Source organism: Diospyros lotus, chromosome 14, assembly GCF_014633365.1.
Source record: "Diospyros lotus cultivar Yz01 chromosome 14, ASM1463336v1, whole genome shotgun sequence".
NCBI lineage: Eukaryota > Viridiplantae > Streptophyta > Magnoliopsida > Ericales > Ebenaceae > Diospyros > Diospyros lotus.
In genome coordinates this window covers 9,471,259-9,495,741 of record NC_068351.1, presented here as the reverse complement: position 1 = coordinate 9,495,741, position 24,483 = coordinate 9,471,259, and the positions used below count along the sequence as shown (strand labels likewise).

Below are 24,483 nucleotides of genomic sequence, written 5' to 3'. Positions count from 1 at the left end.
AGATGCTGATTTTTTATGCTTGTTAAGATTTTTCAGCATTGGCTTGTTTTGTGTCGTCCATGTGGGACGTGGATTGTTAACCTGTGGCGTAGCCCAGAGTGACAGCACTCGGGATGCGTACCTAGGATTAATGCTAGGTGACCCACTTGGGACGGGGCTGAGACGGACTTCACCCTACGGGACCCAAGTGGCGGGGCTGAGAGTGGACACCACCCCGGTTGTTGGCTCAAGTGGCGAGGCTGCGAGTGGACACCACCCCAGGTTCCTTTGAGCAATAGCATTAATGCCGAGGTGACGTTGATTCCGAGGATAGTGCTGATGTGGCACTCTTGGGGCTAGGGTTGCGTTGGGTTTTGGAATGCTTTTGAGTTGGAGTGTAAAGCCTAACGATGACAATGGGGTGATTCCCGGGTTCATATGTCGAGGTTGTCCCTCTTAAGCAGGACTAGTTTGCCAATGGGTCGTGTGGTCGTGTCGCCTTTAGAGAGATTGCATTTTCCCCGGTTAGGGTTAAATGCTGTGTGGGATTCTCTTAGGCTGGTGCATGTCAGGATTTATCGGTTTATGCATATGATTTTGCATATCTGCATGAAAATGTTTTTGAATTCTCACTTAGATGATTCAGCATCTAATTTGGACTACGTCCCTGAAATATTCAAACGTTCCAGGTAAAAGTAGTGGCGCCAAGGGAAAGAATGTCGTTGAGATGTAGCTGTTATGTTCAGTTTTCGTAGGTTTTTGCCTATGATTACGATGTTCAAAGATAATGTAATATTTTGATATTTTCATGTGAAACATCGATTTGGTTATTGTAAAAGGAATTTGTCGGATATATATATCATTGAGGTTTCGATCTTGCTTCCGCTGATGTAATTGATAATACTTGTCTTAGTCTATTAATTTTTAAATTTTGATATGCTAAGAAGGTACGATCGGGATTGTCGAGAAATGTCTATGATGAGGGTATGTATGTCGAGAGGTTTATGTTGTATAAAAAAAAAAAAATCCCGAAATCTCGAGGTAATGCACTTTGTGGGAAAACGGGGCGTTACATCCTTAAGGTAAGATTATATTAATCTCTTCTCTGTGATATCTCTTTCTCTGTACTGGTCTCACCGTTGGTTGGAATTGGTTTCACTTTGAATTCAGGTATGATTATATTCATCTATTCTTTTTCTATCTATTTTACAATACGTTATCAACACGATCTCAACTTTTTGAAACCACGATCTCAAGTTTCTTTTTTTTTTTTAACTTTGTTCGTCTATTGATATCTCTCTTCTATCATGAGTCTTATTCTCAATTGTTATTAAGAATCCAAAATATTATTATATTATTGTGGTTCTTGAAGAATCATAATTTCATCTTGTTTCAAATATTTTAGAAGAATATCTTGGTGTTGCTTTTGAAGAAGCACAATTTTTTTTATATTTTTTAATATGTTACTTGTTCCTAAAGAACATGGTTTATTTTATTGAATATGTTGTTACTCTTGAAATACACAACTTATTGCAATATTCCAAAATAATATTATATGCTCTTGAAGACCAACTTTTATCAGATCTAATATTATATGTCATTATAATTTCAGGAAATGAATTTTCATCATAGTAATATTTTCTTTAATTGATATGATCATGTAATATTTCCTTTAATTAATATGATCATGCAATATTTTCTTTAATTGAATGATCATGCAATATTCTTTTCAATTGATATGTTAATTGGATCTTATCTGTTCTTTAATTGATATATCAATATTTCCTTCATTAATTCATACAACATTTAATTACAATATTAATTAGATCTTATTTGTTCGTTATAGAGTTATTCAAATGGCAAGCATCACCAACCTGAATTTATTGCACTTGACATATGTGACAAGAACTACTTGTCTAGGACTCTTGATGCTGAGATTCATTTGATCTCAATGGCTCTAGGAGAGATAATAAAAGAAAGAAATACTCAATCTTAGCAAAATTGTGCAAAAGCAATCATTTTCCTTTGTCACCATCTTCATGATGGATTGAAGATTGAGTACATTACTGTGAAAGATCCACAAGTCATTTGGAAAAATTTAAAAGAAAGATTTGACCATCAGAGGACTGTGGTTCTCCCTAAAGCCCATTATGAATGGATGCCGTCTTCAGGACTTCAAAATTATGAGTGAGTTTAATTCTGAATTGTTCAAAATAACTTTTAAATTAACTTTTTGTAGATAAAAAATTACTGATAAAGATATGTTAGAAAAAACTTTCTCCACTTTTCACGCCTTGAATGTGCTCTTGTAGTAGTAATATCGTGAGCATGGGTTTAAAAAGTACTTAGAACTCATTCCCTGCCTGTTTGTAACTGAACAAAATAATGAATTGTTGATGAAAAATCATGTGTTATGTCCAATTGGTTCCATAACATTGCTTGAATCCAATGGTACTGCATTGCTTGAAGCAAATGCAACATCATACCATGAATGTGGATGTGGATACAAACATGGACGCGGGCGTGGACATGGATGTGGAAGAACCCATGCACAAAATAATCAGCAATAAGGCAACGGATTTAAAAGGTACAAAGCAAATGAAAATAATTCATCCAAAAAAAAGCATGAAGAAAATAGTTATAGATGTGGAATGAAAGTGCATTGGTCACATACTTGTTGTACAACAAAATATCTTGTGGATCTCTACCAAAATTTAATTAAAGAAAAAGAAAAAGTGGAGACAAATTTCTTTGATTGAGATGGTCCAGTTGATGTGACTCACTTGGATGTATCTGATTTTTTTCTGACCCAAATGGTAATATTAATCATTTGATTGGGGGCGGTGTGTTAGAAGATATGGACTAGTTTATTTTTAATGACTTAGTATTTCTTGTTTATTCAATAGTTTAATTTAATTTTTTTTTAATTTACTCATTGCTACTATTTTATAAAAATAGTTTAAGTATTTTTCAATATTAATGATTATGAATTTCAAATTTTAAAATATGTTTCTAGATTCATGATGAATTGTTGTGATATTTGTCTAGTTGATAGTGCAACTACACATACCATTCTTCAAGATAAAAAAATATTTTTTTTGAAATTAACATTAGCAAGAAATAATGTTAATACAATATTAGGTACATCAAACATTATTGAAGGCTCTAGAAGACCTTGTATTATTTTTCTAAATAATATAAAATTACATATAAATGATGCATTTTAGCAAATTCAGAAGAAATTTGCTTAGTTTTAAAGATATCTACTGTAATGGATATCACATTGAGACAATGCAAGAAAACAATATTTAATATCTTTGAATTAATTCCTTTGTATCTGGCCATAAGCTGATATAAGAAAAATTCTCAGCATTTTCATCTGGAATGTATTACACATTTATAAAAATAATTAAGTCAAATAATGTCACAAACCCAGTGTTTGTTGATTCAAAAAGCTTTATGCTTTGACATGATTGACTTAGATATCCAGAAGTAATAATGATGCGTCGAATAATTAAGAATTCACATAGACATCCTCTAAAGAATCGGAGGATTCTTGTATCTAATGATGTTCCACGTGCTACTTGTTCACAAGGCAAGTTAGTTATCAGATCTTCTTCTATGAAGGTTCATATTGAATCTCCAACTTTATTGGAAAGAATTCATAGAGATATATGTGGATGGATACACCCACCATGTTGACCATTTCGTTATTTTATGATTTTAATTGATATTTCTGGCAGATGATCCCATGTTTGCTTGTTTTCAACAAGAAATGCAGTATTTGCTAAACTATTTGCTCAAATAATAAAATTATGAGCTCAATTCCTTAATTACTCAATCAAGATAATTCGTATTGATAATGCTAATGAATTTATATCCTAAACATTCAACAAGTATTGTGACGATTCGGGATTTCCTCAATTTATACGAGCTAAGATCCCAAATACACAGGCTGGGGTTCTGCCCCAAAATAATACAACGGAAGAAAAATCAACTTGAGGCACCCCACTCAGGAGCTTAATCATACATAACAACACATCAACCAATCAAATCAAACCAACTACGATATCTGATCCTCTGATCACAACTCGCACCCAAAGGATCTTTTCAGTCGGGATTACTCTGTACACACAGCCACCTACGATTGACACGCCAGACAGTCTAGTCACGATGTCAGCTCCCACACCTGGAATGATGATAAAAACAAGATGAGCCACAAGGCTCAACAAAGCATAACAAAAGAATATAAATAAGGCTGGGTATAGACCTTCCACACTAGAGTACATCCCACCAAATGTAGATAAGACAGAATAAAACCAAAAATAAACCACAATTGAAATACCCCTCACAACATAACAATGACAATGTTGGGAATACATCCCTACCCAGAATGCACCCACACAAAGTGCTATGTTGCATATGAACATGCCATGTCATACCATGCAATAGGGTAACCAGTGCTCAATATCAATATAACAATGCACATAACAGTCTCTGGGGCCCACATAAGAAATGCACATCCTGGCACCCAAGTCCCAACGTACAAACCTGCCACAGTCATGAGCTAGTTGATATAAAGTCCATGAGCCTAAGGCTCCCATAACATGATCCACACGAGCCCAAGGCTCCCATCAAAATCACATACCGGAGTCCCCGAGTCATAGTTATCTGGAGCCCAGCTCCCACTCATAGCTATCGAGGGTCAACTTCATATCACAATCCACAATCACATACCGGAGTCCCCGAGTCATAGTTATCTGGAGCCCAACTCCAACTCATAGCTATCGAGGGTCAACTTCATATCACAATCCACAATCACATACCGGAGTTCCCGAATCATAGCTATCTAGAGCCCAACTCCCACTCATAGTTATCGAGGGTCAACTCCATATCACAGTCCATATCGAATGATAACCATGTAATGCAACAAATAATAAATACAATGACTCTTGCAGCATTAACGTGATGGCAAGGCCCCCATAAGCCAAACACCAGGCCATGCTACACCCACATAAGAACTCACACAGGTAAAATATTTTAAATGCACATGCTCACCTATCATATCCAAGTCAGCACTCAACAGGCCAACCGGGTTATGTTAATGTGCACACTTCCCCATACATACAAAGCATGACCCCCAATGAATGTAAACCCAATCTCATACACTGTAATGTCATGCAATATGCCATATAATAGCAGAGCCAATCGACAGTGACCATATACTGGTTGACAATCCGTGATTAGGAACAACCAGTCGATAGCCGCCCTCGGCCCAATGACGATTCACCCCATTGTCACTATGCAGTCAACACGTTACCTCACCGGACGATAGCTCACGTTGCTTGTTATTACCACTCATGCCTACAGGAAACCATAATCACATCATGATAGACACAACACCAAGGGTGGGTGTCCGGCGGTACCAGCTTGCCCGACCCGTCTATAGTCTATCATAACAGTTGATAATCGGCGCTCATACATCCAATAATCATCTGCCACGATCCAACAGTCGATGGTCAGTAGCTCTGTATCCCACACCCTATGATTCATACAAGCAAATTCCAAAACTCTTGGTTACAATAACTCACCTCGGAGGGTACCCACAACCACAACTAACTCACTAAGAACCTAGCCCCAGTCAGGTTCGACATCATTCCCAAGAAAGTAAGGGCGATACAATACCCCGTAAGTACTTACCGAATAAAATCTCAAAAGTCTCCTATTTAATTTAATTAAATTTAATTTATACAACAGATACCCATAACGCATGTAAATAATTTCTAAAACCAAATCAGGCTAAAGAAGGAGACGGAATCCACAAATCGAATGAGATTTACAAAGGAAGTAAGGAGCTTGCCTTAAATTAACTGATTCTAGTGTTTATATACCCATACGCCACTAAATTACTACACACTCCAAAATAACTTAATTCAACCAAAAATTAATAAAATTCTAACTATGCAATATTCTCAATATAATTTTCCTACTCACTTGGCTACTTTAATCTTCAATTATATTGAATTTCCTCCCCAATTTTACTAATTTTTCCCTGCTGCGGATAACCGCCTTCTCTCCCAACTTCAATCTTCAATTATACTGAATTTTCTCTTCAATTTTACCAATTTTTCTCTACTGCGGATAGCCGCATTCTCTCCCAATTTTCTTCTTTTTCTTCTTCTTCTTTTGTTCTCTGGTTGTTGCCCGACTTCATTGTGAATTACTCCCAAAATCGAGAGGTAAAAAGTTGAAGAATGAAGTCGCCAGAAGTTGCCGCATGGTGGCCCAATTTAATCCACCGCCTTGCCCAAAACGATAAATTCTAGCAAAAATCCTCCTTTACGCGCGTGCACCCGGGAGCTTGATCCTGCGACCTCACCTAGCATACGAGCACACAGGCCCACCCACCTAAGCTAGCTATCACCTTCAACCTATATGCGCACCAAATTAATTTTAAGATAACCATACCACAGTTTTTGAAAATTACACGGAGACCCCACAACTTCCAGAAAACAACACATACACACTAACTACTAATAACTCTTAAACCCCTAATTCCCAATAATTACTTACCCATTTCTTCAACACCCATAATAATTAATATTTGTCTTAAACCCACAAATATTTGATAATTACCTTATACGCAATAATTAATAATTATCCATTGTCCACTAAATTATTCAATTCCAATAAATAAAAAATCACTTCAATTGCAGAATTTAGTACTTATATTAACTACTCCCACATTGTCGGGATGTTACAAGTATTGTACATTAATTGGGATTGAAGTTGAACATTTAGTTGCTTATGTCCATACACAAAATGGTTTAGCAAAGTCTTATATTGAACGTATTTAATTAATTGATAGACCTTACTTATGAAATCAAAACTCTCAACTTTTGTTGGGGCCATGCCATATTATATGTTGGGACATTGGTTCATATAAGACTAATTGCTTTTCGTCAATACTCATCTTTGTAGCTAGAATTTTGTTAAGAGCCTAATATTTTTCATTTACGAGTTTTTGATTGTGCTGTTCAAGTACCAATTTCACCCCCACAATGTATCAAAATGGGTCCCCAATAAAGACTTAGAATTTATGTTTGGTTTGATTTATCGTCTATTATTCAGTAACTTTAACATTTAATGAGTGACTTATTTACTATACGTTTTGTAGATTGTTATTTTGATGAAATGACTTTCCCAACTTTAAGAGGGACAAAACTACATCCTAAAAAACAACATAAAATTTCTTAGAATGAGACAACTCTGTTAGTCCCTTAGGTAATGGTCACTCAAGAATGTGGTGAATTGAGTGATTAATTTTTTTTCTTATTTAACTATTTATATGATTATTCAAAATCAATCTTATCTTATACTGAATCTATATTACGCCAAACAATAACACAAATAAAAAAGTAATAAAGAATGGGTAAAGAACACAACGATATATAATGATTCGATGTATCACAAACACTTAATCCACTATCTCGAGATCTCAACCACTATTGAGGTTCCACTAAACCAATCAACGCCAAGATTTTCCCTTAGTTTACCTTGTAAACTACACACAGACACCTAGATTTTCATCAGATCTAGGAAATCGAATCAAACCACACAATAGTTTGATGATTACAAAGATTGTCCTCACAGGGACACAAGTAAATCATAGAATCAAAATATTACAAGGCAATGATAAAATAAACCGATTATACCCTCAGTTAATGGAGATGAAAATGGGTCTCTTTTCAGCGCTTCAACCTCCGATTGCCTTGGGCTCGATGTTGATTGAACAATAGTGCATGCAAGCCTTGCGGATCTCGAATGAAATAGTAAGGGCTTTGAAGACTCTTTTTGACGGCTATTTGAATATTCAGAATGTAATTAAAGAGGCTTCCATCCATGCTAAAGACGTTTATATACTCCTTAGGGCGACTTACTTTCCTTTTAAATTTTTTTGCCCGTTAAACTTGAATAGTATACCAATCAGATCTTTAGTCAACTATTGTTGAATCTTTAGTTGACTAATAGAAATCAATAGTCGACTTACTTGAATCTTTAGTAGACTAATGAAAAACCCTTCTCGACCCAGTCGACTAATGCTGCAAGAGAGAGAACATTTATGCAGAGATGCTCTCTGCCTAGTCGACTAATGCTATGGGGATAGTCGACTAATGATCAACAAAAAGCTAAAAATGAATTTTCTCCATTAAATCATATTTGAAAAATAATTTGAATAAATAAATATACTTTACTTGAATTAAAACCATAAAAAATATTAGAAAATAAAATTAGGGGTTAACTATTTGTACACATTTCAAAATTGATCTTTTTGTTAATTATCAAAATTTCAAAATAAATTAAATATGTCAAGTTGGCTGAACAAACTCTATCTCACTTTGATACCCCTAGCAATCAATGTGAGCAAGAGGTTGGAAAAATTATTCACCTCCAAAGAGTTGCAAATCAACTCTTTGATGCATTTGTTGATATCAAGAAAGTGACAAACTCATACATACCAATAGAAAATATTCTAGCAAAGATTGATGTCCCTATAGGATAATCTAATATGAATCTAAAGCATGAAAAAAAAATGGTTTACCAATTGGTGTAAAAGATTCTATATCTTGAAAGAGAAAGGTACAAGAGAAAAACCAACTAATAATGTCAGAAGAAAAGATTGATCAATCAAATGAAAATATTGTAGTACCTAAAGAACTACAAGTGTCTGAAACTAATGAAATTTCAATAAATTATTGGAACGAAATGATATTGTCATAGACAATATTTTCGCCTTTAATGTGGCTCTTGATGTCATGCAAAATGAAGGATCATGAACCATAGTCTGTTAAAGACTGTCAAAATAGGAATGAATGGCCAAAATGGAAAGAAGCCATACAAGTGGAATTGGTTTCCTTAAAAAAATGTAAAGTATTTGGACTTGTAGTTCGAACACCTAAAAATGTTATTCTTGTAGGATACAAGTGAGTCTTTGTCAAAAAAAGAAATAAAAATAATGAAATTACAAGATACAAAGCCCAGCTCGTAGGCCAAGGCTCCTCACAAAGACCTGTGATAAATTATGAGGAAACATATTCTCCTATAATTGACACTGTCACATTTAGATTTTTAATAAGTCTAGTTGTGTCACAAAGGCTCAACATGTGCCTTGTGGATGTAGTAACTGCTTATCTATATGGTTCACTTGCTAGTGACATATACATGAAAATCCCAAAGGATTTAAAGTTTCAAAAGCAAATACTACATATCCTAAAAATATGTTTTTAATTAAATTGCACATGTCACTATACGGATTGTTCAATCCGAATGTATGTGGTATAATCACCTTAGCGAATATCGATATGTTGAAATATGACTATAAAAATAATGATGTTTGCCCTTGTGTTTTCGTTAAGAAAACAAATATTGGATTTGCAATTGTAGCAGTTTATGTTGATGATTTAAACTTAATTGGAACTTCTGTTAAGCTCAACAAAATTGTAGATTATTTAAAAAATGAATTTGAGATGAAAGATTTGGGAAAAACCAAATTTTGTCTTGATTTGAAATTGAACATTTATTTGAAGGATTATTTGTTAATCAATCTTTATATACAGAAAAAGTTTTAAATGTTTTTATATTGATAAAGCACATCCATTGGCATTACTTACGGTCATTCGATCACTCGACATGAAAAAAGATCCATTTCGCCCACTTGAAGGTGGGGAAGATCTCATTGGTCTTGAAGTATCATATCTTAGTGCAGTTGAATCATTGACTTATCTAACAAATTGCATTTGACCAAACATAACTTTTTCTGTAAATCTCATTGCAAGATATAGCTTTACACTTACTAAAAGACATTGGAATGGTGTTAAGCATATTCTTAAATATTTGAAAAGTACTAATGATATGAGATTATTTTATTCAAAAAATTTGAATCTTCTTTAGTAGGGATATGCAGATGCAAGTTTATCTTTCGGATCCAGAATAAAGCTAAATCACAAATAGGATATGTGTTTATGCGTGGAGGAACAACCATATCTTGGAGATCTGTGAAATAAACATTGATTGCAACTTCTTCAAATCATTCTAAAATTATTGCAATCCATGAAGCAAGTCAAGAATGTCTATGGTTGAGGAACATGGCCCATCATATCCAAGGGTTCTGCAGATTAGCTTCAACGAAAAATAGCCCAACAATATTGTATGAAGATAATACAGTTTGTATTTCACAACTCAAATGAGGCTACATAAAAGGGGACACGTACGATAAAACACATTTCTCCAAAGTTCTTCTATACACACGAGCTTCAAATGAATGGCAACATCGATGTTTAACAGATTCACTCAAGTGACAATGTGGTTAATTTATTCACAAAGGCATTACCAACATCTATATTCAAGAAATTAGTACATGGGATTTAAATGCGTCAATTGAAAGATCTTTAGTGATCAATATCGGAGAGAGTAGCTATACTCATTTTCTTCACTTAGGTTGTCCCACTGGGTTTTCATGACAAGATTTTAATGAGGTAGCACATTGACACTCTAAGTTATTTTACAATTTATCTATACTCTTTTCTTTAATTTAGTAGTTTTTTTTGTTCCTTTGGATTTTTTTCAAATAAAGTTTTTAATGAAATAGTTGTTGTATAGAAGTCATTCAAGAGAGGAGTGTTGTAAATTATTGGTGAATGACTATTGTACCCATGCAACCCTAATTTCTACTTATAAATATAAGATTTTAGTTCTTAATAAGACACACTCTTTTGATGTAAGATTATATTAATCTCTTTTCTGTGATCTCTCTTTTTATATTGATCCCACCATTGACTTATTGAAGTTGGTTTTACTTTAAATCCATGTATGATTATATTCATCCCTTCTCATTCTATCTACTTTACAACATAATTCGACGTTTAACATATTGGAGATTTTAAGAGAAGAAATATACATTTTAAGTCATTTTATTGAATTAATTTATTTTTTTAAATCACGATATTTAATTGGAAGTAATATATCAAAAATTAATAGTTTCTTTTAATAATAGACTAATGACAATGTATATTTGATACAAATTGAAAGTCTAGACATAGTATTAAAATGATTAAAAATTTAATACATAATTAAAAATACAGTAAAATGCGAATTTCTTTTAATAATTAACTCTTATCTTTTTGATTACCCAATTTTTATGTAATTTTCCAATTTTATCATTTTCCGCCGCTGACGCCGCAAGGAAACAAATAATGTTCGGGTGGTACCTAATATACAAACAAATCGGGTACCGAACCCGTTTCATTCTCTTTTGGGTTTAGGGTTTGCCTCTGCCTCTATATTCTCTCTTTGTCGGTCTCGTAGCGAAGCCTCCCACTCCCCCCCCCCCCCCCCTCCCGCCTCGCTCTCTCTCTCTCTCTGCGTGTTGAAATGACTGCTCAGACGCAAGAAGAACTCCTAGCCGCCCACCTCGAAGAACAGAAGATCGATGTAAACTTTCTCTCTATATCTTGAATCCAATTGCAGATCAAATCTGTTTTCAGTAGTATTCTTTTCTTGTCTTTATACTACTCCTATTCCTTCTTGGGACTTGGAACTGTGTATGATCGCGTATCGTACTGCTTAAACTTGGGGCTGAAATCCGACACTCAATCATGAATTAAGAGGAGGGAAAAAATCGACAAGTATCGATCTCATGTGGAATACTGTGACTGCGGTGTGCCGGTGTTCTATGTGCTCTTAATCTTAGATTTGTACTTGAATCTGTCGGAACGTATGTATAGGACTGAAAATTGGTTACTTAATAGAGAAGTACAATATCAAAGTAACATAATGAACCACTTGCTATAAGGAATTCTATCCGATCGCCTTGACATGTATATCTATGGAGTAAGCCTAAAAAATGTTCTTTTTTGGTCTAAAATTTGTGTTTATATGTTGCATGTTTTTTTTTTTTTTGGTTGCAGAAAATTATTGATTAATCTGCTGCATCGTTTTGATTTTTGTAAAACTATGGAATGACCTTGAATCCGTTTGTCTTTTGTTATAGTAGTTGCTAATTGTAATTTTCATCTGGTCCGTCCTTCTATTACTTCGCATGTTTGACCTCTGTTGTTTTGAAACTTATTTGAGTGTGCTTTCAATATGTGAAATGTCGTTTTGTTGATTGCTTGCATAGAAGTGTCCCCTTATAATTTCATGCCATGTTAGTCTAGGAACATACGGGGGGAAGTGATTTATGATCCAATCAAAAAATATTTGGGGACTAGGAAATTAAGTTGCATTTTGACCTGAGCTTTAATCCTTTAAGCTTTGAATGGTTTCCTCCAATTTAGTGAGCTTGGGCTTTTCATTCCAAAATAAATTTCCAATATGATCTTTGCAATTTTGATTGATAGAACCAAGTTGTGAGGTAGTATTGATGTTCCCATGTACTTGTTTCTTGGTTTACTTGGTCTATCTATAGTGTTAGAACATTTAATGCTTATTTTTCTTCCACGCCTCGAAGGTCAATTTAACAAGGGGGAGCAAAATCTCTATACTATGGTATTAGGGAATATACATGCTGGGCATTGTTGATTGGTTCACTCAAAAAGACTATGATCCAGAAGCCTTTTTGGCTTCTTACCTTGGTTTTTTTTTTTATCTCTCAAGTTTTCTTTGCTTTTTTCTGTATAACAGGAATACTTGAGAAGTAGAAAATCTAGGATGCAATGTAATTTATTAACCAACCAGATCAATGTTGAAGAACTGCAAATTAACTGTAATTTGAGTGAACATAGACTGGATTAAGATAACCTAATTTCCAGTTATCTGCACAGTGTAAGAATTTCCTTTTGCTCATAAGAGGACTACAAATATCGTAAGGATTAAGATAGTCAAGATTGTAACAGGATAAAAATTTCCTTCTAATTTAAACTTTTTATTGTTTCTTCTTGTTGTTTATTTAATGTGTTGTTTCTCGTATTAAAATTGATCTCATAGAGGAATTTGAAAGATTGGGGGACCAAATGAGTTACCCATCCCTCTTTTTTTGTGGACATATTGACTATGCAGACAATTTTTAGTCTAGCACTAGTTTTGACTTTGCAAGATGCTAAAGAAGAACTTGGAGCATGTTTGTTGGGTTTCTTGTCAAATTTTATTTTTCTTCTTTTCAGTAGTGTTTTTTTTTTTTGTTTTTTTTTTTGTAACTTTGGTTTTTGGTTAGCTTGGGGCTTTCAATTAGACTAACTCTGGTTGTTGGCAGATTGGTTGAGTTCTAGAAAATTTGGTAAGATGGTATCATTCTGACTGGTTTAGTGATGGGTCTGGAGGTGTTATCTTTTCGCGTTGTCCTTGGTATCACTGGTTTTGACAGTGCTTATTTGCTACCATCGAGAACTTAAGCCAAATGCTTTACTGTATTCTGAAATAGTTTTATGTTTGATACTTGTTGAGTAAATATCTTTAGTCCAACAAGAAAAATATTGGGTAAATACATTACAGCCCGACAAGCTTGTTGTTGAGGATGAAGATGATGAGGACGAAGAAGACGAAGATGATGACAAAGATGAAGATGATGTTGAAGGTAAATTTGTAACCAACATTATGATTTTCTGCTTGCCTGGTGAATGTAGTGAAATAATATGGCACACAAGTTTTCACTTCTTCGTTTTGCATGTAACTTGATGTTGTTGTGGCTACTAGTAGTAGGTTATAATAGTGCCTCGCCTTCATTTTTAGTGAACTTCATTTTTAGGATGCCAGAACTTAATACATGGGGGTCTATTTGCATGCACTACACAAATTTGAATTCTTTGGCTGTTCTGGGTCTTTAACAAGGCCCTCTGATGAGAGGCCTCAAAAAAGCAATGAAACAAATACATCAGGAAACAAATAATAAATGCCAACTAAACATAATCAGTTCCATATATTTTGATTGTAAACATGAAGGCAACGAAGTTAAACAAATTCTAAAAGAAAAGAGAACACCTAAAGGAAGACAGTGTTGTTAATCTGATTGTGGAGGGGGGAAACTAATGGTCCCATAGTTCTGAAAGGCGCGAGGCGCAAAGGGTCCTAGAGCCTGAGGCGCGAGGCGCATGAGGCAAGGCGCGCCTTTTAGAAAAAAAAAACTCAAAATCTTGTAAAATCATAAAAAAACTATCAAATTATCAATAATAACACATGCATATTATTAATGATTCATTATCTTCAAATTCTAAACTAACATCATCAAAGTTGATTCATTCATCATGCAAATTCTAAACTAGAAACATTATCAAAGTTCAAACTTAAAGTTTCAAACTCAAACAAGTACCAATCATCATCCAAAGTTCTAAACAAATATATAAAACACAAGTCCACAATCAATAAAAAAGTTTTAATCAATCATCATCAAGGAAATCATCAACATCAAGGTCAATATCTTCATCATCCCCTTCAATCAAGAAAATGTTTTCATTTTGAAAAATGTTATTTTTCTAAGTCTGGAAGATTAGCGCATTATAAGGAAATATATAAAAAAATGTTTTCATTTTGAAAAACTATCTCCCGTTATTTTGATAGCTAATATTTATTGTTGTTAAAATGATTTTTAATGAATTTTTCAAGAAATAGTAGGTATGTATTTTTGGGGTGATAAAATCGTTAAATCTTGAGTTTGTACTAAAATCAAAATTCTATTTTCTTATTCTGATGGATTTTGATTTTTTAGATATTTTTATTGAATCCAAATGGGAGGTACTTTCTTATTTACATTTATGTATTAAAGTAAATGGAAGGTAAAATATAAATAAAAGAAAATGTGGACATTTACTTAAACTAAAGAAATGTAAATATGTTGTAATGTATACATGTTGGAACTAAGAAGAGGGGGAGGAATTGGGCTGCCTAGATTTTAATTAAAACTTAGGTTTCATACCTAGGTTTCATGAGGCGTGCCTCTCGCCTCGGCGCCTCACCGTGCAAGGCGCGCGCCTCACTGAAATCGCCTTGCCTCTGAACTAGCGCCTAGGTGCGCCTTTAACAACTATGAATGGTCCATTTGGTATCCGGATTAAATAGTGATGTGATAAAATTATTGGATAAAATAGTGATAGAACTAAATAATGTTATCCTATATTTGGTGTCATAATTTTAATGAGGCATAATAAACTTGAATTAACCATATCCCATGTTTGGTATTGTAAATCTTGAATGTGATATAGCTTAACATTAATGGGGAGAGAGGGGGGGGGGGGGGGGGGGTACAAAATTGTCTAATCCACAGAAAACTTTAATCCTAACGAAGTGAGATGATTAATACCTGGCAGGATATGGTATAGATTTATCCCACTTTGGTGGGATAAATTTATACTTGGCTTAAGTTATCTGTCATCTTCTCAGATGCTGTTAAGTGGTAATACCACTCTCTTAACAAACTGGCAGTAAGAGGTTTTGATGCTTTTGAGGTGCTATGTGTCCATGAAGGATACTTGTATAGACAGGAGACACCCGTGGGACACTTTCTTGCAATTGTTGAACAAACCTGCAAGCTTATTTGCTTTACTTTTGAGATACTTAATTGCTTATATATGACTAAAACACGTCATGAATTTAATAAAATAATCTAATAATAGGATAAAAATTGTATGAATTTGTACCTCTAAATCCCTTCTCATGCTACTTGGCAGGAGAAGGAGATGCAGGTGGCAGGTCAAAGCAGAGCAGAAGTGAGAAAAAGAGTCGCAAGGCTATGTTAAAGCTTGGAATGAAGCCAGTTCCTGGTGTCAGCCGTGTTACAGTTAAAAAGAGCAAGAATGTCAGTTTCTCAGTTGGCCAATATTTTTCCTTTTTCTCAATTCTGATATTTAATGAATGTACTGACATTTTGCGTTTGCCCAAAAATATTGACTTGTGGTATTATTTCAGATTCTATTTGTGATCTCAAAGCCAGATGTTTTCAAGAGCCCCACTTCAGATACATATGTTGTAATTGGGGAGGCAAAAATTGAGGATTTGAGTTCACAACTGCAGAGTCAGGCTGCAGAGCAGTTCAGGACTCCTAATCCCAGTAATGTAGCACCAAAGCCCGAGTCATCAGCCGTGGCTCAGGACGATGAAGATGTGGATGACACTGGTGTTGAGCCCAAGGATATCGAACTGGTGATGACACAAGCAGGAGTGTCAAGACCGAAGGCCGTGAAAGCTCTCAAAGCTGCAGATGGTGACATTGTCTCTGCCATTATGGAACTCACAAACTAGGAACGTTCTCGTATGGTGTTTTTTAGACCATAAGTAGCAGTATTACCTTTTAAGCTATTGTGAGACATTTGCTGAGGATTTGAATTTGAAGTTTTCTTAACCCATAAAATTATGGCATCTACTGGTGCTGTTGTTGTGTACTAGAATGTGAGTTACGTGATTGAGACACGTTCCGCTAGTCATGGTTTGAGAAATGATAATGCAGCTAGTGTGCTAAAATGTTATGCGGCTCTGCTTGATTTCGGATTCTTTGTACTTGTTTTTAGCATTGTTTGGTAACGGTTTCAGAACAATGCTGGAACAGTTGTAACAGTGAACAGGTGTTATGAATGCAAAAGGCCGCGCCCATACAGGTGAGCTTGAATTGGGTCACGGGCATGTGGTGGCGGTGCGGCCCAAAAGCGACCTTTTGTTTTGTGTCCCCCGTGACTGGCGCCCAGCCTATACCGCAAATATTCAATGTATGTACTCGCTCACTATCCACAATCGTATTGTATATATATATATATATATATATATATGTACATTATTAAATAAGTCATAATAAGTATTCAAACTTGTATATTATGTATTTCCGATTTAAATATATAATAATAAATAAATTAAGCTGGGAGTTGTCATTTTTGTAATTGTGTGTGTATATATATATATATATTAACTTGGAAGTCACATTATTGTAATTGTAATTGTATTTTTATATAATGGCAAACTAAAATTGACTCGGTTCCAGCTCTCAGGCTTTTACAATAAGAAAGAAAGCCCCGAGCTCCTCCTTGTCCCCATCACCTTCCTAATTACTCAATTTCATATTTGTTCTTCTATCCCTCTCCCAGTTTGTATACATGTCTTTTCACTACCATATATATATACATATATATATATATATTAAATTAGCATAATAAAAAAACATGATTAAAGTTGCAATCAGTGAGAGGGCGTTTGTGTTCATAAACATAAAGAATGGAATTATCATATATATATATATATATATATTTCTAACTAATGGCAATTAGCAAAGAATAAAAAAAAATAAAGTTGTAGCATGTATTATATTTTAAATGATTTGGTTGGATGTTTCAATTGGAGCATGGGAATTGACAAGCCACATAATTTAATTCGAAATATGTATATGATTGACTATCAAAATTCCTTGTAGGTTTACCAATAACATGACAATGATCGCACATCTTTTTCCAATTTGGAGCATTGTCTTGGTTTGGTTGAGCCCCCATTTCCAATGCCCAAATTCCCCATTTTATTTGAATCATGTTTTCTTCCACATTAATATCCCCAGATATGTTCCCAATTAAATATAATGGTGTCACATCAAACCTTAGTTTCCACCAATTTTCATTTATATTTTTATTTTCTGTGCCTACCACCCGGTTGCTTGCTTGCTTGCTTATGGCCCATGACCAGAGTTTGACGAGACGAGACGACGAGACTTAATTAAGTGATTGGGCATGTTTTAAATTTTAGGTGGAATTACAGGTAGGCCCAGACATTTCAAACTTTTAGCATTCGGACCCATTAAATTTATGAAATATCATGAATACCCATTTAAGTTTTGGAGACGGGCATGGACGCCACTTAGGCCAAAAGATGATTTTGTAAAGGGACGAATATAGCGGCCTACTGGCAATTTTGTCAGCCACTTAGGCCATGGAATCAATCAAGACGCCTTTTAGAAAGTATTAGAACTGAGATAATTTTATGCTAACTTAATTATCATTAATAAGATCATCATCTCATATGCAAACATATTATAAAAATAAAAATTAGATTAAAGACATTAATTTTTAGTATATTTTTGTTATTGCTATAACCATTTTTCCAATTTTAATATCTAATCAAATATAAAAAAATTTATGTTCAAAACTTGATCGATTTAAACTCTGAGATTTAGTTTAAAATGCTAAACTTCTAAATTACGAGATAGCTAAATTTTTATGTCGAGACCTGAGATAAAATTATTATGGTTTAAATTGTAAAAATAATCTCTTTAAGATTAAGATTATGTGTAAAGACAATGATTTTATAATCTTTATAAAGGAAGAAGGAGAGTGGCGTGGTGGGTTGAGAATATTATTTCTGTAAAAATATGTAGTAAAAGGATACAGGAGGTTGGAGGAGGGAGGGGCCAGTGGTAATTTACTGGGAATTTGATTGCAAGTGGAGAATCGGACAGAACAGAAGCGAAGTGTAGCCGACGCAGGGGCGTAAGTGTAATTCATGGGAAATTTTATTACGAGAAAGAAACACAGAGCGGATAATAAGCGAACAACAACTAATCACTTCTTACTAAAAGAGTGATTCGCTCAAGTTACTCCACCACTCTTCCAAACCCTAAAATATTCTAAATCTCTCTCCCCCCCTCCCCCCTCTCTCTCTCTTCCAGTTTCTCTCTCTAGCGGACGCAACACAGCGCACAGCGGAGATGGGGCTTCTCTCGCCAAAACCAGGAGTCGAGCACAGCCATGGGGACTAGCGGAAGCCAGCCACATTCCCAATGGGAAAGGTCGAAGAAGAAGAATCGTCTCTCTCCTCCTCTACAGCTGTTGATTCCCAAAGCTCGGGGCGAAATGGTGAGAATGGATGCAGGGGGATTCGTAGGTTTGTGAGGTTCAGATGCGTCTTAGCTTTGGTGCTGGGCGTCGGCGTGTTACTTTCTGCCCTCTTTTGGCTGCCGCCGTTCTTGCACTACGGAGATCAGGGGGATCTGGATCTGGACTCGCGGTTTGGAGGTGTGTTTTGGATTTACTTGCAACTTGTTTACTCGTTTATTTGTTTTTCTGGTTTTGTCGGTGTCAACATTGCTTGTGAATTTCTATGTTGTTGAATTTCCCCGTGAATATGACTTAACGATTATTGTGGGCTTAATTGTTTAGGAAATTAACTCAAGTTGTTTACTTTGAAATTTAGTAGTTGAATTTGGCAGGTATACGAGTGCGTAGACAGCACAGGAAGTTAATTAACAATCCTAATTTTGGATGTCTTGCGCTTGGAATTTGATGGGTAGAGGCTACTGTGTAGTTTTAGATTTTTGTGATAGTGGTATTTTTGTTTACGTATGTTCGACTGGTGATCTTTACGTTATCTGCATAAATATGTCACACAATGAAGAAAATTTTCAAATATGTCCTCTCTGCCGTATTTCTCTTTGGGGTTGAGTTTGCCCCCCTCTCTCTTTGCTGATAGAATGATGCAAGTGCATTTAGAGCTTCCCGGTGAATTTTTTAATATATGTTTCTTATCTTTAATGGTTGACAAATTGATTTTTTAACTTTGATCCTCAGGTTTGAGTAATGGAGACTTCTTTTCAGTCATTTTTGTTCTATTTGCTTGGATTGTTTCACTTGAATTATGTTGTTCGGGCAGAAACCCTTAACTTTTCCTTTTGATATATTTACTTACTACTAAAATTGGTGGCTCAAATAGAGAGCTGTTGTGGTGATTGTGCTAGATGAAATTTAATTTCCACGTGCTTGACCATGGCTACAATTTTTTGAAAACCTAAATACGCAGGAGCATGACCTATACTTAGAGACAATGACTAATAATCTTTGTCTCATACATTGGGTCGATTATCAACTGGCAGATTCAAGGTTCAAGCTACAGGATCTTCTATAGTTATGTGGAACAAGTAAACAGTTTGAGTTGTTGAGAACAAGAAGAAATTATCTTGCAAGGTTATGCTAGTGTTTCTTGTTGGAGAAACTTTTTTTCTTCTTCCAATTCACGTTTTCTTGAAGTTTGATTTGTTATTTAATAGGTTTCTTTTTTAGCATTAGAAGTATTTTGATTGACTTAATATTTTTCTTAAATTTTCTTGCTTTGTTTTGTACTTGGGGCGGGCAGATGTATCAGCTGGCAGTTTCAACTTCTGAGCTACAGGATATTCTATAGTTGTGTGGAACAAATATACAGTTTGAAGTTGTTAAGAATAAGACAAATTTAGACAAGTTTATCAAGAATAAGACAAAGTTGTCTTGTAAGGTTATGCTACTGTTTCTTGTTAGAGGTTTCCTTTTCAACATTGAATTTTGACCTACTCATTGTCTTTCTTAAATTATCTAGCTTTTTCGTGTACTTTGGCTGGATGTATCTGCTGGCAGTTTCAAACTACACGGTCTTCTATAGTTGTGTGGAACAAATAAGCAGTCTGAAGCTGTTAAGAATAAGACGAAATTATCTTGTATGGTTATGCTAGTGTTTCTTGCTGGAGAAATTTTTTTGTCCTTTCAGTTCACCAGGCTTTACTAAAGTTGGATCTTCTTATTTCATCGGTTTCTTTTTTAGCATTAAATGTATTTTGATCAAGTTAATGTTTTTCTTAAATTTTCTAGCTTTATTGTGTATTTTGGATGTATGTATCAGCTGGCAGTTTCTAGGTCTGAGCTACAGGGTCTTCTATAGTTGTGTGGAACAAATAAGCAGTTTGAAGCTTTTAAGAATAAGACAAAATTGTCTTGTAAGGTTATGCTAGTGTTTCTTGTTAGAGATATCTTTTTTTTTTTTTTTTAAATTTACCTTTACTTAAGTTGGATCTTGTTATTTCCTAGGTTTCTTTTTTAGCATTAAATGTGTCTTTGATCTACTTAATGTTTTTCTTAAATGTTCTAGCTATTTTAGCATTAAATGTGGTGCTCACTGATGTTTTGTTGTATGAAAGTGATGATTTATGCAAATATGTTTCAGATATGTTTGCTAGTCAATGTTTGCTGCAAATGGTTACTATATTAACCAAAATTGTGTTGGCCTTACATTCAGTGAATTCAGATGATCAGTATTTTGTGTAAAAAGTTTAGTTATTTAATAAATTTTATTCTTTTATTTCCTTTATTTTGTTAGATGGTAGAGTTGTATGGAGCATGTTCTTTGACATGATTACTTGTCGCCATTCTTCTCTGAATCTTTTGGCTGGGTATAGAATTTTCTGGATGAAACAGAATCTGTGCGACACAAGTGTATTATAAGAGCCCAAGTTATTCTTTTGCATAGCCATAAAATACCTAGGCTGCCAAGTCACAGGTCTGAGTTGGGATACGACGACTATGGTTTGATGATAATTCTATTTGGTAGCTTCACAACACACGGCATATTTAGTACTTTTAATTTCTGAAATCTAGAAAAGGAATATCTTTTTCTCATTTCTGGAATACGTTCCACACTTTCTTTGTGGCCATTTATCTTTCAGAAATGAGATCTCACTACTATTTTCATTGTGGGTTGTAGCTTTTGTTTGTTGGGGGTGGGGCTTACTTGACACACGGGTATCAGATATTGGAAATGGTAAAAGCCTGATATTTCGTGATCATTATAAGTGTGGTTTCTTGGAATGTGATACTTGAAATATCCTCTAGGGCTTTAGTTTGTCAAAATTATTTCATGTGCTGCAACTGGTAAAGTTATTGATGTACACAATGAAGTTTTTCTCCCATGATTTGAGATGCTTGATTCTCTGATTGAGAGAGAAGTTTGATTGGTGCAGATTATGACATAATAGCAAGCTTCATGCTTGAGAAGCCAGTTTCCTTACTGGAAGACAATATCTTGAGGCTGGAGGGTGACATATTTGATGAAATAGAAGCTCCCACCGCTAAAGTAACTGCTGTCCAATTTTCTTGATATTTTTTCATATTTACTTATTTAATTGTTCTCTTTCTTGTTTCCTTGATTGAATTATTTTTGTTGCCTATTTATGTAACGTTTTGTCAATGCAGGTGGAGGTTATCTCTTTAAAGCCTTTGGATGCGTCTAACAGGACAAAGGTTGTCTTTGCTGTTGTCCCTGATGAGAAAAATTCAAGAGTCTCTTCCACCGCTCAAAGTTTAATCAGGTCTGGTTTTGTATCTTTGGTCACACGGCAATATCCTCTCCGGCTTACTGCATCATTATTTGGAAACCCACACTCTTTTGATGTGCTGAAGTTCCGAGGAGGCATTACTGTTATTCCCCCACAGAATGTATTTCCTCTGCAGAAAAGTCAGATTATTTTCAACTTCACCTTGAACTTCTCCATTGATATAATACAAGATAATTTCAATGCATTGGCAAGCCAGCTCAAGTCAGGGTTACGTCTTGCATCATATGAGGTCTGCCTACAAATATCTCTATTATCATTGTTGATTTGTTGTTTTGTTCTTGGTTATGGTTGGACTACCATCATCTGATCAAATGCTTTTATTTTTCTGCAATTATTTTGTTATTGTTATACTTATTAAAAAATTGTTACTTTTATTATTACCACCGCCATTATCTGGGCCAATTATTTGCATGTACATGCAATTATTTGTCATGGTGCCCTGCTGTTTTCTTTGAAGATCCTTTATTATTTTCATGTGTGTCCATTCTTGGTATGGGGATTTTTTTTTTCTTCAGCCATTTGTTTTCTTGAAATGAGCAGATCTGCCATCCATTATCAATATCTCTATGCCAGTTCAGGAGTCTTGCTTATTAACCTTAAAATGATGATGGCTGTATTGATTTTTCTTCTTTCCTTTATTTCTTGGCTTGGGTGCAATGCAGAACTTGTACATCAATTTGACAAATTCCAGAGGCTCAACGGTGGCACCCCCCACTACCATTGAGACGGCAGTTGTACTGCTAATTGGGAATCCTTCTCTGACAAGGTTAAAGCAACTGGCTCGGACCATAACAGGTTCTCATGCAAAAAATCTTGGCCTAAATAACACAGTATTTGGTAGGGTTAAGCAAGTTCGCCTTTCATCCATACTGCAACACTCCCTTGGTGGTGATGCCAGTCCTTCTCCATCTCCTTTGCCTCATCCCCATATCCATCACCACCACCACCACCACCACCGCCACCATCACCACCATGAGCTTGCTTCCCCTGTTGGTGCTCCACCTGCATCTACTCCTGCACCCACGCCTAGATTTAATGCTCCTTCAACAGGGAAACATTCACTAGCTCCTGCACCTGTGCCTTCACCAGAGAGGAGTCATATCGCCAAGCCTCCTCGTTGCCAATTTGGCCAGAATAGGTTTCCAAGGAAGCCCATTATGCAGCCTCCAGTGGTTCCTCCTATTTTACCACCAATTCCTCCAAGGAATAAAGCCTTCTCACCAAGCCAACAAGTCAACCCACCTCCACCTGTCCCCCATCAAAGTCATGCATCAAGCCCATTGCCAAATGTGGGACATACTCATCATCAGCCCCCGAAGAGTAGTGAAGTGGATGCTGAGCCTCCTGACAGCATTGCTCCATTGGTTTCACCTTCACTGTCTTCATGTGAGTATATATCTAATCATCCTACTTTATTTACTTGTTAGAGGCTTAATTTTGTTATGTAACAGATGGAAAGCATTTTCATTGTCTGTTTTTCTCGGGATTAAGGGTTGTGTGATAAACAAGCCTTTGGTCGACCACTTAATAGATCTACAATTGCAGTTTTAGGTCAATTCTCTATGCACACACTACTTGTTCCTTTCTATTCCTAATGATACATATTCTGTAGGCATGCCATTAGCAGGTTATGTTTCTTAAAAAGTAATTCACATGACACATTATACTTATGTTAGGAATTGATATTGGACATCAATGAACTGTTTTGCAGCTTCTGCGGGTTTTGTTCCCTCTGCTTTATGGGCAGTTCTGCAGTTACTAGTTCTCGTATTTCATCTATAAGAGCGGTGAAGGCAAAGCATTCTGCTTTCCCCCGTTAAGTCTCTTCTCTGGTAATCCTACGAACTTATTTGTATCGTTCCGTCCAAATGAACAGAAACTGAAGGAGCTTTAGGAGTGGGAGCAACGAAAAAGGGTTTGCCTCACAGCCGAGTGAATATTTGTTGTTTTTGTGCATGTAAATATTTCGTCCAAATGGGAGGAAAAAAAAAAAAAATGCTGTTGGCAGATGCATGTATGGGTCAAAGTCACAGAGGTGACAGGCCGTTCGGTGACATGCACAACAGTTGTTTTCTGTATTATTTTCTCAGTTCCCTAAATCTAAGGAGGAGGAAAGCCAACAAATGTACAACATTGCCTATTTTGTTTCCCATAATTTTCAAGTCAATCAGGTATTATTTTTTTAACACTGATTTCCCCCCCTTTCCCGCGTGTCTTTTGAATCGGTGGGTGTTACATATGCATGCATGTATGCCTTTCGAATTGAGGTGTGTGGGGGATTGTTGGTTGCGTATAATGAATTATGAATTATGTCGGGTTATATTGAGGATGACAATGAGTCTCAATTATTTATTTAAAATTAAGATAGGTATAAAAATAGAGATATGGATGTGAAGTTTATTTACACAAGT

The 24,483-nt window shown here is 35.3% G+C and overlaps 2 protein-coding genes across 2 annotated transcripts; both read left to right on the top strand.

Annotated features, from left to right (window-relative positions):
• The first annotated feature begins 11,320 nt into the window (after positions 1-11,320).
• Positions 11,321-16,425, top strand: LOC127790672 (nascent polypeptide-associated complex subunit alpha-like protein 1). Its single transcript, XM_052320262.1, has 4 exons — positions 11,321-11,469; positions 13,468-13,549; positions 15,636-15,763; positions 15,874-16,425. Exons 1-4 carry the CDS (start codon positions 11,410-11,412, stop codon positions 16,204-16,206), a joined length of 603 nt encoding a protein of 200 aa, XP_052176222.1. The 5' UTR covers positions 11,321-11,409; the 3' UTR covers positions 16,207-16,425.
• Positions 16,426-18,528: 2,103 nt separating this feature from the next.
• On the top strand, positions 18,529-24,258 carry LOC127790809 (uncharacterized). The gene is made up of 5 exons (XM_052320502.1): positions 18,529-18,950; positions 21,698-21,810; positions 21,930-22,301; positions 22,735-23,458; positions 23,784-24,258. The coding sequence occupies exons 1-5, from the start codon at positions 18,716-18,718 to the stop codon at positions 23,852-23,854; spliced, it is 1,515 nt and encodes a 504-aa protein (XP_052176462.1). The 5' UTR covers positions 18,529-18,715; the 3' UTR covers positions 23,855-24,258.
• The last annotated feature ends 225 nt before the right edge of the window (positions 24,259-24,483 follow it).